Source organism: Ascaphus truei, chromosome 9, assembly GCF_040206685.1.
Source record: "Ascaphus truei isolate aAscTru1 chromosome 9, aAscTru1.hap1, whole genome shotgun sequence".
NCBI lineage: Eukaryota > Metazoa > Chordata > Amphibia > Anura > Ascaphidae > Ascaphus > Ascaphus truei.
In genome coordinates, this window is record NC_134491.1 from 63,760,164 (window position 1) to 63,776,544 (window position 16,381).

At 42.7% G+C, this 16,381-nt stretch overlaps 1 protein-coding gene across 3 annotated transcripts in view; it reads right to left on the reverse strand.

Moving 5' to 3' along the window:
* LAMB3 (laminin subunit beta 3) overlaps positions 1-16,381 on the reverse strand; it is a 54,084-nt gene that overhangs the window by 12,939 nt on the left and 24,764 nt on the right. For all 3 annotated transcript variants that reach the window (XM_075615233.1, XM_075615232.1, XM_075615231.1), the window contains exons 9-18: positions 16,261-16,381; positions 14,779-14,967; positions 14,230-14,385; positions 11,063-11,259; positions 9,054-9,150; positions 7,292-7,661; positions 5,462-5,622; positions 4,699-4,904; positions 4,062-4,265; positions 3,251-3,395 (exon numbers count right to left, since the gene is read on the reverse strand). In XM_075615233.1, the coding sequence (XP_075471348.1) occupies positions 3,251-3,395; positions 4,062-4,265; positions 4,699-4,904; positions 5,462-5,622; positions 7,292-7,661; positions 9,054-9,150; positions 11,063-11,259; positions 14,230-14,385; positions 14,779-14,967; positions 16,261-16,381 (1,846 nt within the window). The remainder of the gene's footprint in view (positions 1-3,250; positions 3,396-4,061; positions 4,266-4,698; positions 4,905-5,461; positions 5,623-7,291; positions 7,662-9,053; positions 9,151-11,062; positions 11,260-14,229; positions 14,386-14,778; positions 14,968-16,260) is intronic.

Below are 16,381 nucleotides of genomic sequence, written 5' to 3' on the forward strand. Positions count from 1 at the left end.
TGGATAGGGTGTGTAATCTGGATAGGGTGTGTAATCTGGATAGGGTGTGTAATCAGGATAGGGTGTGTAATCAGGATAGGGGGTGTAATCAGGATAGGGGGTGTAATCTGGATAGGGTGTGTAATCTGGATAGGGTGTGTAATCTGGATAGGGGGTGTAATCTGGATAGGGTGTGTAATCTGGATAGGGTGTGTAATCTGGATAGGGTGTGTAATCTGTCTTTCTACTGATCTGTATTCACCTTCCTGTTAATGCGCTATACAATCCCGGCATATTTAGGGTACAGTCTGAGACGTGGGGGAGGTTTAAACAGCTGTTTCCCCTTCCCCTTGTATGATGGGACAGTAATACACGTTGTAGCCCTGCAGCGCCCCTAGACACAGTGTCTGCAACCTTCCTAATGAGGTGAATTAAATCATTTGTTGCCAACTCAAGGCATAGCTAGCCCTTCTGTGAAAAGGTTCAGAGCCCAAACTTCCCGATTTCCCTACTTACAAAATGATACATTCTACTCGATCTAACGAAGAAATAAAGAAGAGACCTGTGAGGTTTAGAAAGCTCTTTACAGATTTAAAAAAAACCACATGTGAGGTTGGGAATGCTCTGCACAAGTAAATAAGAGACCTTTGAGGCTTGAAGAGCTGTATACATAAGAATAAGAGATCTGTGATATTTTGACAGCTTGGTACAAATGAAGAGGAGACCTGTGAGGTTTGGAAAGCTCTGTACATATGAAGAGGAGAAGTGAGGTTTGGAAATCTCTGTACATATGAAGAGGAGACCTGTGAGGTTTGCAAAGCTCTGTACATATGAAGAGGAGACCTGTGAAGTTTGCAAAGCTCTGTACATATGAAGAGGAGAAGAGACCTGTGAAGTTGGGAAAGTTCTGTAAATATGAAGACGAGACCTGTGAGGTTTGGAAAGCTCTGTACATATGAAGAAGAGACCTGTGCGGTTTGGAAAGCTCTGTACATATGAAGAAGAGACCTGTGAGGTTTGGAAAGCTCTGTACATATGAAGGAGACCTGTAAGGTTTGGAAAGCTCTGTACATATGAAGAAGAGATCTGTGAGGTTTGGAAAGCTCTGTACATATGAAGGAGACCTGTGAGGTTTGGAAAGCTCTGTACATATGAAGAAGAGACCTGTGCGGTTTGGAAAGCTCTGTACATATGAAGAAGAGACCTGTGAGGTTTGGAAAGCTCTGTACATATGAAGAAGAGACCTGTGAGGTTTGGAAAGCTCTGTACATATGAAGGAGACCTGTGAGGTTTGGAAAGCTCTGTACATATGAAGAAGAGATCTGTGCGGTTTGGAAAGCTCTGTACATATGAAGAAGAGATCTGTGCGGTTTGGAAAGCTCTGTACATATGAAGAAGAGACCTGTACGGTTTGGAAAGCTCTGTACATATGAAGAAGAGACCTGTGAGGTTTGGAAAGCTCTGTACACAATAATTTAATCTTTGAAGAATGCTCATGTTGTTCAATTAAAAGGTATCGCAACGTACAACGAATCTACACTTCTCCAGGGCCAGTACAGCAACAAGAACTTTGTACTGCATCAAAAATACACTAAAAGTCCCTCAACATTAGTTTTCCAATTCAGTTCCTTTCATGTTAGTATAAGAGGTGGGTGGGTGACTGTCCTACCCAACCTTCCTCCAGTAGTAGTTGGAAGTGTCTGGTTCACCAAGGTAATCCGTCCAAGTCTGGTCTATTATTAATATCACACGCTGACATTGTAAAAAGTCAGCAGACTGGCTTTGTGTTCAGTCCCGTAGTCTGATTACGTGTTTGCACAGGTAACACCTGAGGCTGCGGCACATGGATGTGCAATATCTCCCTGCAGCACTGAAAAGGAGCCAGTGGAACAGTGAAGTCCCTGAGACATGTAGCACACTACAGACTTTGATGTCTGTGTACTAAAGTCTCCCAGATGCAAAATGTGGGCAAAAGCAGCACACAAAAAAAGCATAGCGATGTCTAGTGAAGTTACTGCCACACTATGGTGTGTAAGTGGGTAACCCCATCATAGTGTATAGTGTGTGTATAAGGGAGACTCCATTGCAGCGTATGGTGTGTGTGTGTGTGTGTGTGTGTGTGTGTGTGTGTGTGTGTGTGTGTGTGTGTGTGTGTGTGTGTGTGTGTGTGTGTGTGTGTGTGTGTGTGTGTGTGTGTGTGTGTGTGTGTGTGTGTAAGGGTGATCCCATTACAGTGTATGCTGTGTGTGCAAGAGGGGTGTCCCATTGCAGTGTATGGTTTGTGTGTAAGACGACGTTGTAGTGTATGGTGTGTATAAGAGTGTATCCCACTGCAGTGCACAGTGTATGTAAGGAAGATCTCGTTACAGTGAAAGCATAATCCCATTGCAGTGCATGTAAGAAAGTAATCCCATTGCAGTGCATGTAAGAAAGTAATCCCATTGCAGTGCATGTAAGAAAGTAATCCCATTGCAGTGCATGTAAGAAAGTAATCCCATTGCAGTGCATGTAAGAAAGTAATCCCATTGCAGTGCATGTAAGAAAGTAATCCCATTGCAGTGCATGTAAGAAAATAATCCCATTGCAGTGCATGTAAGAAAGTAATCCCATTGCAGTGCATGTAAAAAAATAATCCCATTGCAGTGCATGTAAGAAAGTAATCCCATTGCAGTGCATGTAAGAAAGTAATCCCATTGCAGTGCATGTTAGAAAGTAATCCCATTGCAGTGCATGTAAGAAAGTAATCCCATTGCAGTGCATGTAAGAAAGTAATCCCATTGCAGTGCATGTAAGAAAGTAATCCCATTGCAGTGCATGTAAGAAAGTAATCCCATTGCAGTGCATGTAAGAAAGTAATCCCATTGCAGTGCATGTAAGAAAGTAATCCCATTGCAGTGCATGTAAGAAAGTAATCCCATTGCAGTGCATGTAAGAAAGTAATCCCATTGCAGTGCATGTAAGAAAGTAATCCCATTGCAGTGCATGTAAGAAAGTAATCCCATTGCAGTGCATGTTAGAAAGTAATCCCATTGCAGTGCATGTAAGAAAGTAATCCCATTGCAGTGCATGTAAGAAAGTAATCCCATTGCAGTGCATGTAAGATAGTAATCCCATTGCAGTGCATGTAAGAAAGTAATCCCATTGCAGTGCATGTAAGAAAGTAATCCCATTGCAGTGCATGGTGTGTCGAAGAGCAGGAGCCCACTGCAATTTATGGTGCGAATAAAGAGGGTGATAATGAGTTGACAGATATTACCGTCCCGGTTCTTACCTGTCAGAAAGTCTCGCACTTGCTGTATGAACTGCCGGGTCCGTCCCATGTCCTCCTCCATCCGAGTCCTGGCCTTGCCCACCTGCTCCCCCAGCTGCTGAGCATTACCCTGGATCTGACTGGCGGCTTTCTCTGCCTCCTTTATCTGCGAAACAAACAAACACAATGGTTCATTCTCCGTGAAGTCAAATGTATCCTGAGCCTAGCTGCCTCAGTGAGCTGGTTTCACGACCCTCCTCTCCACTCATCTCACCGGTACTCACAGTACTACTGCACTGATTCTCCACCAATGATTAAGGTGTTGGAATTAAACACATGGATGTGGAGTTTAGCACTTGCCCCCCTTCCCTAACGTGCCTATTTTCCTATCCTATTAGATCCTTTGGTCTCTTTCATATTTAGGATCCCCTTGTGTCTGTCAAGCAGCTTTGAACTACCTCTAAAACAGAGGTGGACAACTCCAGTCCTCAAGGGCAAACAAACGGTCAGGTTTTCAGGATATCCCTGCTTCAGCACAGGTGACTCAATCAGTGGCTCAGTCTTTGACTCAGCCACTGATTGAGCCACCTGCGTTGAAGCAGGGATATCCTGAAAACCTGACTGGTTGGTGGCCTTTAAGGACTGAAGTTGCCCACCCCTGCTCTAAAACCTTCACTGGAAGGGTATTCCATGAATCCACCACCTTCTCCATAAGGACGTACTTCTCATATCCCCCCCCGCCCCCCCTGAGCCTGCCCCCCCCTCCACGTTCAGAGGGTGACCTCTTGTTCTCATGGTGTGAATGGTGTAAGGTGACTGTGTCTTCTTGTACCATCTGTGTGTTCCTCTTCAGCTGGCTATTGAGGTCCTGCAGATCCAGGGCAGTTTTCTCCGTGTTCCGCAGTGCATTCCTGGACAGAGGGAAAGCTCCTCGGCAGATGGACCCCACCCTGCATAGCGTGTCATTGTTCTTTCGACAGAGTGTCCCTGGGCACTTCTCTGGCGTGCAAGGCTCTGCTCTCACACCTTCACAGATCTACAAAAAACATACAACGTTACAACGGCAGAACTGGGGAACTTCTCTAAAAATCAACGTGATTCCACACTGCTGCCTTTCTATGATTTACCCCTTTGACATGGGTTTTGGAAATATTATTGCGATTTTATTGCTCAAAGACAACGTTTTGGTCGTTCAGAACCTTTGTCAAGTGTCAGCAGTGCCACGATCTGCATATATGAACATTATATATGCATCATTATATTGATAAACAGTAATCAGACACTTTCTAAGAGAATTAAACATTAGATTGTGCATATAAACACATTCATACGTGCACGCAGATATATACATTACTACACTATTCATATATTATGTTAGTGACCTCATAGATTATAAAGGAGTTTCCGTATCCCTTCAAACCTCACTCATCACAGTTTGAATCCCACTTATAACAGCTTCTTGTCCTTACCCTGTTGACAGTTGGCGTGAGGTTTGGGTAAGACATCTCCTCTTGCAATGTCTCCAGCTCAGATAGTGCCTCTCTGGACTTCCCCTCCAGTCCCTGTGCCTCTCTCCTGCTCTCCCTGGACTGAGCCACAATGCTCCCTGCTGAGGTCACGCGCTCCACTGACTCCAGCGATGACTGGTACGCAGCGCTAACCGCCCTGAATACTCCTGTGAAGCGAAACGCACAGACCTCCGTATAAATGTGCAGCCCATCTCTGTGTATTAGAAGCGCTTAGCAATATAGGATCGTTTAGCATTATAACGAGACATATTTATCTCCTTTGTCTCCTTGCTACCTGTACAGATATAAAAAAAATCTCGCTGAAGTTTGCGAATCAGACAAAAAATGCCTTTTTTTGGCAACAAATTTAGCATAATTGCAAGTAATTTTTGGCAAGCATTAAAAGTCAGTACTTGCAAGGTCATGTGGCCCTTTATATAGCACCATTTGCTGTAATTTTAACGAAATTCTGGTTGAAAAGTGCTAAAAATGCTGGCGAAGTCGGTGAGATGCGTAAAACTAGCACAATTCTGAGCAATGTAAAATTTCTCCAAAACGCGAAACATAAGTTAAAAAAAAAAAAAAACGCTAAAAACTTTGCAAACATATTTTCACATCACTAGGGGCCTGCAAGGCATTGCAAAGAAACGTTTCCCAGAATCCTTTGCTCCCTGAAGGCAGATGATAAATAGACAGCAAGAAGCAGACAGGGATAATGCTTTACCTGGAGCATCAGTAGTGATGCTGCTCCCGTGCTCCTGCTTCTTGCTCTGATAGAGCACGTTAACGCTATTGAACTCGCCCCGTAGGGAATTTATGTCCGTGGAAAGGGATGCGATGCTCTCTATGGACGGTAGGTCGGGATTTAGCCGCTGCGTTTCTCCTCTACGGGAAAGAAGAAGAAAACCCTGGGGGTTAACACGTTACCCCTTCCGCTCTGGAGCAATAATTATATGTAAATCATTTTTGGAATATTTTACGGTCTTTTGGGGAAAAGAAAAACAGCATTTGATTTTTGCTATCAATTTGACATTCTCTATCTAGTCTTTTTCCATGATGTAGCTGTTTGTGGGACCTCCAGTTTCGCTGGTCAAGTGCCCCCTACCCTTAATATTTCCTTCTTTGGCACGTAGTTATGGTGGCATCATCAGCCAAACCACAGAAACATAGGGTCCCCATCATAATAAAAACATTCCTTTTTCACAGGACTCAAGCTAGTGAAATATAATTCAGTATGTTAAAAAAAAGATTTTTTTTTATACTTATTTAATATTAATATTTCACAGCATAAAATAAATATGAAGAACATGAGGCTGAGGAGTATAAGAGCTGAAGTGCATCACTAGAGATCCAAGTTGGCAGGTTAGTTTCATTTTGTCCGGTTACGACAGATCCAATGTGATCATTCTTCCTGTAATTATACAGGTTAATAAGAATTTTAACCCAGGTGAGTGTTAGGACCTGCTAAGGGTCATGCCTTGTAAGTGGCAGCAGGCTTAAGACGCTTTGGCCAAAGGTTAAACTAAATGACCCTTTTACAAGAGAATACATAGATATTGCACTGTGTATTTTTGTCACATTGCAAGTAGCTTTGGGCATTTTTGGTTCTTGTTGTATGCATCACTAGGGTTTGTTCCGGTTGGCTCTCCTGGTCTCCGTGCCCACAAGGTTATTCAAATTTTGGCAAGCCATTTGGGGAAGGGGAGATCCGACTGATACTTAGGATACAAAGAAAAGGGGGTATGCCTTAGCATTTAAATACCCAGCCCCCCTGATCCAGAGCTACTAACCCTCAAATTTTTCACCTCCTATCCCATGAATTGCATCGTTATGCAATATCCATATCTATAAGCTTCTGTTAACAGGTCCATAGTCACAACTGCCATGCCAGCCAGCTTAAAGGGTACCGGGAAATGCTAAGAAGACCCCATCTTATGCGGGTTGGGCCTGTGGTTAAGTCTCCAGAAGAGATTGGGAAGGCCGGAAGCGCCGACTTATGCGGCAATGCTGTACTCCTGCACAAGTTTTAGGAAGCTACAGCCAATTGATGCAGTTAGGCCCAGGCTGCCAAAAGGGGGGACTGAGAGGGGAGCATTCCCAAGCGGGGCGGTGTAAGCCCGGCCAAACAAGCTGTAAGGGTCTCCTGCCATACGACTTGCAGGATGCACAGGGTTGTTTGCATACATGGACTAGCGGGCTGGCTCATAGTTTATTTTCAATGTTGTTAAAGAAATAAAGCTGTGACCTTATTTTACTTCCACAAGAAACAGTGTTGTCTCTAATTCTTAGGTTGGGTACAATTAGAGAGAAGGCATGTTAAGCCTTAATGTGAGATCAACACATTCAGGAAAGGAATGTTTTTAATAAACGACATGAAAACAAAAAGGTAAGGGAAAGTAAAGCATAACTGTTAAGGTAATAAGAATAAATCACATCAGTAAATAGAACTATGGATTATTATGGGGAGTCACACATTAATAAACCCCTTCAGTGCCAGAGTGGGATTCAACACATTGCGAAAGGGTTACATTGTTAAATCTATCAGCCGCGTCACCTCATTCTCCCCAGCTGGGTTTCCATGCGCGAGATCTCATTGTCCGAGACACCGGCACCGCTGGAAATTCTCTGGATGCGCTGCAGGTTGGCTTCCACCTGTGTTACCCGAGGTCCGAAGCCGAGGTCGGGTTCCCCTTCCCGCCCGGCGCTGACGTTACGCAGTGTTTGCAGGTGGGACCCCAGGCTGCTGAGCTCGTGGTCGTAAAACTGGAAGCAGGAGTGGCAGGCTCTGCAGTTGGGGAAGGCGTCTCCGTAGCCGCGCTGGCATGCGTCACACCGAGGTTCGGCAAAGCCCGGACGGCACAGGCACTTGCCAGTTGCCTTGTCACACCCATTGTCCAGTGTCCCCTGGAATTCACAGTTGCAGGCTGCAACCCAGACAGTGAAAGGTTAGATTGAGGAGCGGTTGACATGTAATGGTACTAGAGGGTAAAGAGAACCACTGCTTTTTATTTATAAACGCCAGAGTACCCCTACTTTTGTTTAATTTAAATCCTCAGGGTAACACTACTGGTTTATGTACAACCCCACAGTACCAATAGTTTTTTTTATATTTACAACCCCACTACTTTGTAACTAACAAAAAATATATATATATTTATTTTAGAAAGCCTGTCTCCATTTCCAGCTTTCTAAGCATAAATCTTTCTAAAATGTGGTCTCCATAGCTGTTCCATAATTGTATTATGGTTTTCATTTTTTTAAGTCAATGATGGTACCACTACTTATTTTTTAAACCACTGATAAGTAAAGAAAAATGGTTACAAATATACAGTAGGGATACAGTCAAAAGGGGGGTATCTGTGTCTAAATTGAAGCAGGAAATAAAGACCCTCTTAAGCCATATCTATTACTGAAATCTTCCTAAAATACAATTATAAATCAGGTACAGTAACAATACTACTTTCTGGATACTCTGGCACTAAACAGGTTAATCTGTGATGGTATAGGCACTTGCAATGAGAAATAAAAATAGAAGAACAGCAGGCACTCAAGTTAAAGTTGGAAAAAGAGGATGTATTGTAATACATGATGATCCAACGCATTTTGGTCCCGACTGGGACCGTCGAACGGGATTATAGAATCATCTACTGTAGCCTCAAATTCCTGATGATGGTCCCGGGCCAGGAGCGAAATGCGTTGGTGCACCCCCAAAGTCAAAAGCCTTTGAGTGCTCCACCAACGAATTTTCTTGATATAGGCACTTTTACCAGCCCATGGTTACTACAGACTATCGGAATCCCATATTAATTAAGGGAATAGTATCCATATACGCAAAAAAGCACAGGCTTACAATTTCGCATACAGATGTAGCAGGCGTTATTGCACCCACTGATGTCTGCTCCCACTGGGGTGTTGAGTCCCTCGCTACAATGCGCCAGCTGGACAAATAACACTTAATACATCTGTATATGTGTTTGTGTATAGACTCAGTGCCTTTGTGTATGTGTCAATGTGTGTGTTTGTTAGTGTCATAAAGAGTGCATGTGTCTGTCTGTGCATCAGTGAATGTTAGTGAATGTGTGCAGTGGTTATAAAGCCTCAGGTGCTGGGATTAGGGGTCAAAAGATATAAATGGCACCATTAAAATTAGTGTTTACAAATTATTTGACCTGTCTGACACCACTGTTGATAGAGGGCTGTGTGTATGTGTGTGTGTGTCTGTGTCTGTGTCTGTCTGCGTGTGTGTGTGTCTGCCTGTGTATGTGTGTGTCTGTGTGTGTAATGTGCAGTGTAAATGGCCAGTCTTCTACACAAACCTCGGCATCCTGATATTAGGTTTCCATATGTCCTGTCTGGACACTCCGTGCAGAGACGTCCCCCGAAGCCCTCCTTGCAGAGACACTGTCCTGTGACCTGCACAAAGCACGAGGGGAACTCTTTAGTTTTTAGCTGCTCAACTGGACCACGGAACTGGGGCCACCTTCAACTTCCCCTCACTCCCTGAGATATGGGAAAAGTTGCTCTGTGCCACTGTGTATCGAGCTGTAATAATACTATCCTTGCATTTTCTTTCAGGAGTCTGTTCTGCTAGGATTTAAGCAGCAGTCCCCCTGAGAAGCCTATAAGAGTTTAACTAAAAAAAATGTCAGTATCTTGTCCCCTGGGCCTGTCCTGCTTTTTAAAAAAAACACATGATTTTATAATCTCTAGCTTTTTAGGTTACCATGGTAAACATTAGACTGCAAGGGGCTCAGTAGAGAGCTCCATTTTAACCTCCTAATGCACTGTGTGCTCATTTGCATGTCATTTCCCAGAATCCCTTGCTGCAGTGGAAGTGCTGTGTGCTGGGTGATAATGGTGAAAGACAGGGTTGCAGACCTGTCTAAGACATGCAAATGAGCATACAGTAATATTTCCATTTGAGATATATATATATATATATATATATATATATATATATTCCTGTATTCACAGGGTTTTATTTTATTTTTATTTTTTCAAATATTATGCTGCCCTCTTAGTGTTCATTTAAGGATCTAGATGTATACTGTAGATTTTAAGCTGTTTCCACGGCACCGATCTTTGTCACGGCAGAGATCTTTGCCTAGAGCTGATCAGTCAGGGTTCAGCAATCTGCCCTTTTTTACTGATAGGTGAGATTGCTCTTTTATTTTGACCCAATTACTCTTGCTATAGCCCAGAGAAAGCAATATATTTTTAGCACATATATCCACATCCTCACACATGACACACCGTGTGTGCCAACTAAATATTATATATATATATATATATATATATATATATATATATATATATATATATATATATATATATAGACAGACGGACATACGCATAATTGTGTAGGTCCTTAGCATTATATTAACATTGTTATTATTATCAATGTGTTTCAGGACACTGGCGGTGAAAGGGCTAATCCCTCCAATCTCATTATTTTATGTTCTTTACGCCAACTGCTCCTTGTGTATTTTCTCTTTCATGATAGAAGCTGCATCAAAGTAGCACTAGCAGCACAAGAGCGCATCTCACCTTCCTAACCCACCACCCCTTACTGCTTATTCACATGCACCCTAACCTCTCAGGGGGCAGGACCAGGAAAGATGCACAGAGGTGAGGGGGTGCATCTTATTACATAGCAAGCTCTTCTGGGCAGAAGTCACAGCTGACCCTTAAATCATACCAAATAATACCCTCTCTGAGATCTCTAACCCCGTGTGACGTACAGCTGCTAAATAGTAGTTTCTTACAGCTTTTCTCATTGCACCAGGGACTGGAGGATCATTTCACATCTACTGTATGAGACCTACTTATTCTGGTATTTGGAGAATTTTAGTGAGGATAAATAATGCTTTCAGGTTGAAAGTGGTTCAGACATGTGGCTCGAATGGTATTGTGTTCAAATGAACTACTAATACAGGTGTTGCAAACTCCAGTCTTCATGGGCCACCAACAGGTCTGATTTGCAGGATATTCCTGCTTCAGCACCAGTGTGTCAATCAGTGGCTCAGTCATTCGTACTGAGCTACCTGTGCTGAAGCTGGGTTATCCTGAAAACCTGACCTGTTGGTGATCCTTGAGGACTGTAGTTGCCACCCCTATATTAATGCAATGTATTTATTTTGAGTTCTAATGGTTGTGGCGTTTTGATGACAGGTTAATAGCTTAGCGCACCGGCGAAGAGACTTCATGCTATTCGTATCTGCTATCAATTTACGAAGTCTCTGGGAAATAAAAATGGCCATGCTAGCCCATTCTGGCAGCTGAAGGGTTAAACGCTGGGCGGTTAGGGAGAGTTACGCTGTCCTACCTGGTTACACTGAAGGCTGTAGGAGTTCCCGGGGTGACAGCCACACCTCTGACACCCTCTCCCACTGGGCAGGTTCCAGTGGTGGGAGACACACTGGTCACATTGCGGACCTGTGATGCTGGGCAGACACTGGCACTGCCCCGTCTCACTGTCACACGGTTGGTCTTTCTGGGTCCCCAGGGAGCTGCAGGCGCATTCTGAAAATCAACGGAGCAAGAGGGGTTAACACAATAGTGTGACTGGAGCGTATCAGGGGAATGGGGCAATAACATAAATCAGCAGTCGTTCCCTTTCCAGTGCCGTTTTTATTTCTTTAATCCGGTGCTTCGTTGAGGAGATATAACCATTTGAAATATTAAGTGTCCGGGAGATTAAAATGATGCTCTCCCCTGAGCCCAGTGCAGCCTAATGGTTACCATGGTAACCTCAGAAACAGGAGATGAAAAAAAATTCCTGGTGTTAAAAATCAGGATTTTCTTGAAGAGCAGAACATGTTCAGGGGCAAAATACTAACATTATACAAGTTAAACTCATATCGGCCTCTGGGGGGTATTGCTGCCTTAAAGGTGCCGTCCCACTCAATAACCCATCTACTGTTTAAGTGTCCCGGCTTAGAAGAAATGTTATTCTGTAAGCACATATTTTAAACCATTTGCAGTGCATTGCGGGGTTAATGGTGCCCTCTGTCATTTATAGCTGCTGACCCGTAATGCCAGATACAGACTGATACACACAGTAACACAGATATGGATACACACGGTGATACACAGTAACATAGACACTGATTCACACAGTGATACATAGTAACACAGATGTGGATATACATACAGTGATACACAGTAACAGACACTGTAAAACAGGCAGTGAGGCACACAGTGATGCAAAGACACTGATACACACAGTAACACAGATACTGATACACACCATGATACACAGTAACACACATACTGTATATCACTGTATCAGTGTCTGTGTTACTGAATAGCACTGTGTGTATCAGTGTCTGTGTAATACAGACACTGATACACACCGTGATGCACAGTAACACAGACACGGATACACACAGTGATACACAGTAACATAGATACTGTAACACAGGCAGTGATGCACACAGTGATGCACAGCCACTGATACACAACGTGATACACACAGTGATATACAGTAACACAGATACTGTAACACAGGCAGTGATACACACCGTGATGCACAGTAACACAGACACGGATACACACAGTGATACACAGTAACATAGATACTGTAACACAGGCAGTAATGCACACAGTGATGCATAGCCACTGATACACAACGTGATACACAGTAACACAGATACACACAGTGATATACAGTAACACAGATACTGTAACACAGGCAGTGATACACACCGTGATGCACAGTAACACAGACACGGATACACACAGTGATACACAGTAACATAGATACTGTAACACAGGCAGTAATGCACACAGTGATGCATAGCCACTGATACACAACGTGATACACAGTAACACAGATACACACAGTGATATACAGTAACACGGATACTGATACACACAGTAACACAGACACGGATACACACCGTGATACACCGTAAAACACATATACACACAGTGAACCACAGACACTCATGTACAAAGATACACAGAGAATCTCACATGCTTATATACAGTTATATGCTGCTTGTGTTATTTGCCTATATGGAAGCTCCCGATACATTGCTCTTCAAACACAAGGGGGTAAAAGGCAGTTTAAAGTTCTGTCAAAGAGGACCTGCAAAAGTGTCTCCACAAAATCAAGCTGCTTGTGGAATGTGGACTTTTAGTAAATCTAATCAGAGTCCCCTCTATCAGTATGGGAAATACCCCCCGAAAGGTCCCAGCTGCCCCCTGCTGGGCTTTATCTGAAATGGGAGTCTTGATTTTTTTTTTTAATCATGTTACTTATTATATATTCTCTATACATTTTACAGCAATCCTAAGTCAATGATTATATATATATATATATATATATATATATATGCAAATACAACTGTATGCTCATTTGCATATTTGCTTTCCTGTGGAGGGTTTTTGTCACTTTTTTTACTCACCATAACTTAACTCAGTATTATGGTATATATATATATACAAAATATATGGTATATATATATATATATATATATATATACAAAATAATGTATTGAAACAGACACAAATATATATATATATATATATATATATAGTCAGGTATGGAGATTAGCACTCACGGTTTTGTTGCAGGAGGCAGATGCTTGTCCCATAGAGAGTATGTAGACATATGGAGACCAGGGGATCCTGATAGCCAAAAAGAGACAGCACACTGCAGGTATGATATCAAAAAAGTGTATTCAGTAACACAAGGCCGCCAACGTTTCGGTCCTCCCAACGGGACCTTCCTCAGGGCACTGCCCTGAGGAAGGTCCCGTTGGGAGGACCGAAACGTTGGCGGCCTTGTGTTACTGAATACACTTTTTTGATATCATACCTGCAGTGTGCTGTCTCTTTTTGGCTATCAGGATCCCCTGGTCTCCATATGTCCATATGTCTATATATATATATATATATATATATATATATATATATTTGTGTCTGTTTCAATACATTATTTTGTATATATATATACCATATATTTTGTATATATATATATATATATATATATATATATATATATATATATATATATATATATATACATACATACATACATACATACATACATACATACATACATACATACATACATACATATACACCCCCCCAGGAAGAATATCCCTCTGGGGATCGAAACGTCGTATTTTTGTGTCTGTTTCAATACATTATTTTGACGACTTACCTCTGAGTGCTGTCTCTCTTTGCTGTTCTGCTGCCCTGCTGGATGGTAATGTACTATATATATATATATATATATATATATATATATATATATATATATATATTACAGTATTTGTGTATACATATATATGTATGTATATTAGTGTGTGCATGTACAGTATGTGTGCTTGTGCGCGTGTGTATTATCACATTCAGTGCTCAGATTCCACAGGAGGTGGGAAAATGAGCAGAAGAGAACTGATCCTCATGTCCTGTCATTGTGTCCCCAATGTATTGCTTTCTCCCAGTTACAATCCCTCTGCCCAGGTCCCAGTCACTCACTGCTGCAGCCCTGCGGGTTGGAGGCACTCAGCAGGTAGTACCCCGGCTTGCACTGGTCACATCGTTCTCCACCAACATTCTCCTTACAGGTACAGCGTCCAGCCAGAGGGTCACAGCTGCCACCGTCCACACTGCCCTCAGGGTCACAGTCACACGCTGGAAGAAATTATAAATCAGGGTTGTTATTTACAGTATGTATTTGTAACAAGGGATAGCCCATGCAAATTCCACATTAATAAGTCCTTGTGATAAATATACATAGACAAACATCATGTATGAATAGATGGGATAGATGCAATACTCATTCATTCATTCTGAATTGTCCACATCATTTGGTATCATCATATAAAATGTATTAATACGTCATTTACAAAAATATAGTTGATGAGAGTGCAATAAGACACACATTGATATTATTATCTAAGGTTATATACCACATGCTTTTCTTAATACCACTAATATAAATCGGTGACATTCCTGATTCTGCAAAGGTGACTAACCTGTCCCAACACCTGTACAGACCCTAATACCCATAGGAAGGTGACTTACAGATGCAGGCGTCCCTGTGATTGATGTCACGGTTGGGGTTTTTGTAGTAGTCGGATCTACACTTCTCGCAGTTCCTCCCTGCAGTGCCGTCTCTGCAGTCCTCACACACGCCCCCGCTCACCCTGCCGCTGGCTTCATACACCGTGGGGTCAAAGTGACACTTGTCCGAGTGATTGTTACAATTACACCCTGTGCCAGAGAAAGAAATTGATTATTGTCAGAGCATAGATACAGTATCACTATCAAGAAGAAGCTCAGGCAAATGAACCCAATGTCATTCTTTTATGACATATTCTAATTATTATTCTCTTTATAACGTACCAACATATGCAATAAAGTTACAGCATTATTACACAGTGATACAACAGGTTGTCTACTCTCTTACAGTTTAAAAATGTGCAAGTCTGCACAATGCATTGGGAACAGCCTCACAAAAACAGAGCTGGCACTGAGAGAACATGCAAAAGAGATTGAAGACACCACTGATGTGACCTCTGCCGTTTAACAACCCTCTGCACTTCACATAAGTGCCCACAAGATGGCGATAAAATCCTGCTCTAAAACAAGCGCTGCAAATATGCTGCAGACTGGTTATAAAATGACCTTGCTGGCAATTGAAAAGTCACTGTACACTTGTAGTCCTCCTTTCCAGTCCAAAGTCAGCTAGGGAGAGGTCACAAAGTTATTTTAAACCCATTCCAAGCTGGAAGAGCCTGCAGTATGACCTCCTCTGCAGCCAGGGACATATCTCAAAGTGCTGGTTACATTAACAATCCAATATATCGTGAAGCTGCATGTTAGGGAGACTGAACCACATTTATCTGAACGGAGCTCAGAATTCTCATTGACACAGAGAAGCTGCTTCACACCATGTTAAATAGATGTGAACGTGTTCTATTTATCAAAGTCTCTCCCGGCTGCAAAACTGAGCCAAAATGAGAGCAACCCCCTGTGCAGTTCTTCATTTACCATTTACTCATGTATGTGTCTTAAAAGAAAAAAGACAACTTGTACTGCACTGGATTTTCCCAAAAAATTCTAAACCTGGTAGAGCAGGGCTGGCCAACTCCAGTCCTCAAGGGCCACCAACAGGTCAGGTTTTAAGGATATCACTGCTTCAGCACAGGTGGCTCAATCAGTGGCCCAGTCATAATGCCACCTGTGCTGAAGCAGGGATATCTTGAAGACCTGACCTGTTGGGGGCCCTTGAGGACTGGAGTTGTCCACCCCTGCCCTAATACCACCCCGCTTGTGGATGATCATTCTGGCAGCGGATGGGTTAACTGAATGCCAGCAGAAATAGTGATTCAAGTGTTGATTTTAAATGCGCAAACGTGCAGGTTCAATCCCAAACTACTTTATCTTCTTGTGTCTCAGGCACCAAAACTTGGAGTGTAAGCTCTCTGCCACAGGGTCTCGTTGACAGGTAACACTGTACACTGGGGTTATTGTAGCTGGTCATGCACAGTGTATGTGACTTACTTCTGCACTCATGTGTGTTCTGTCCATCTGCGGCCATCCAGGGCAGGTCACTGTGGAAGTCAGCACAGCGCTCACAATTACTTCCAACAGTATTGTGCTGGCAAACACACGTATCATACAC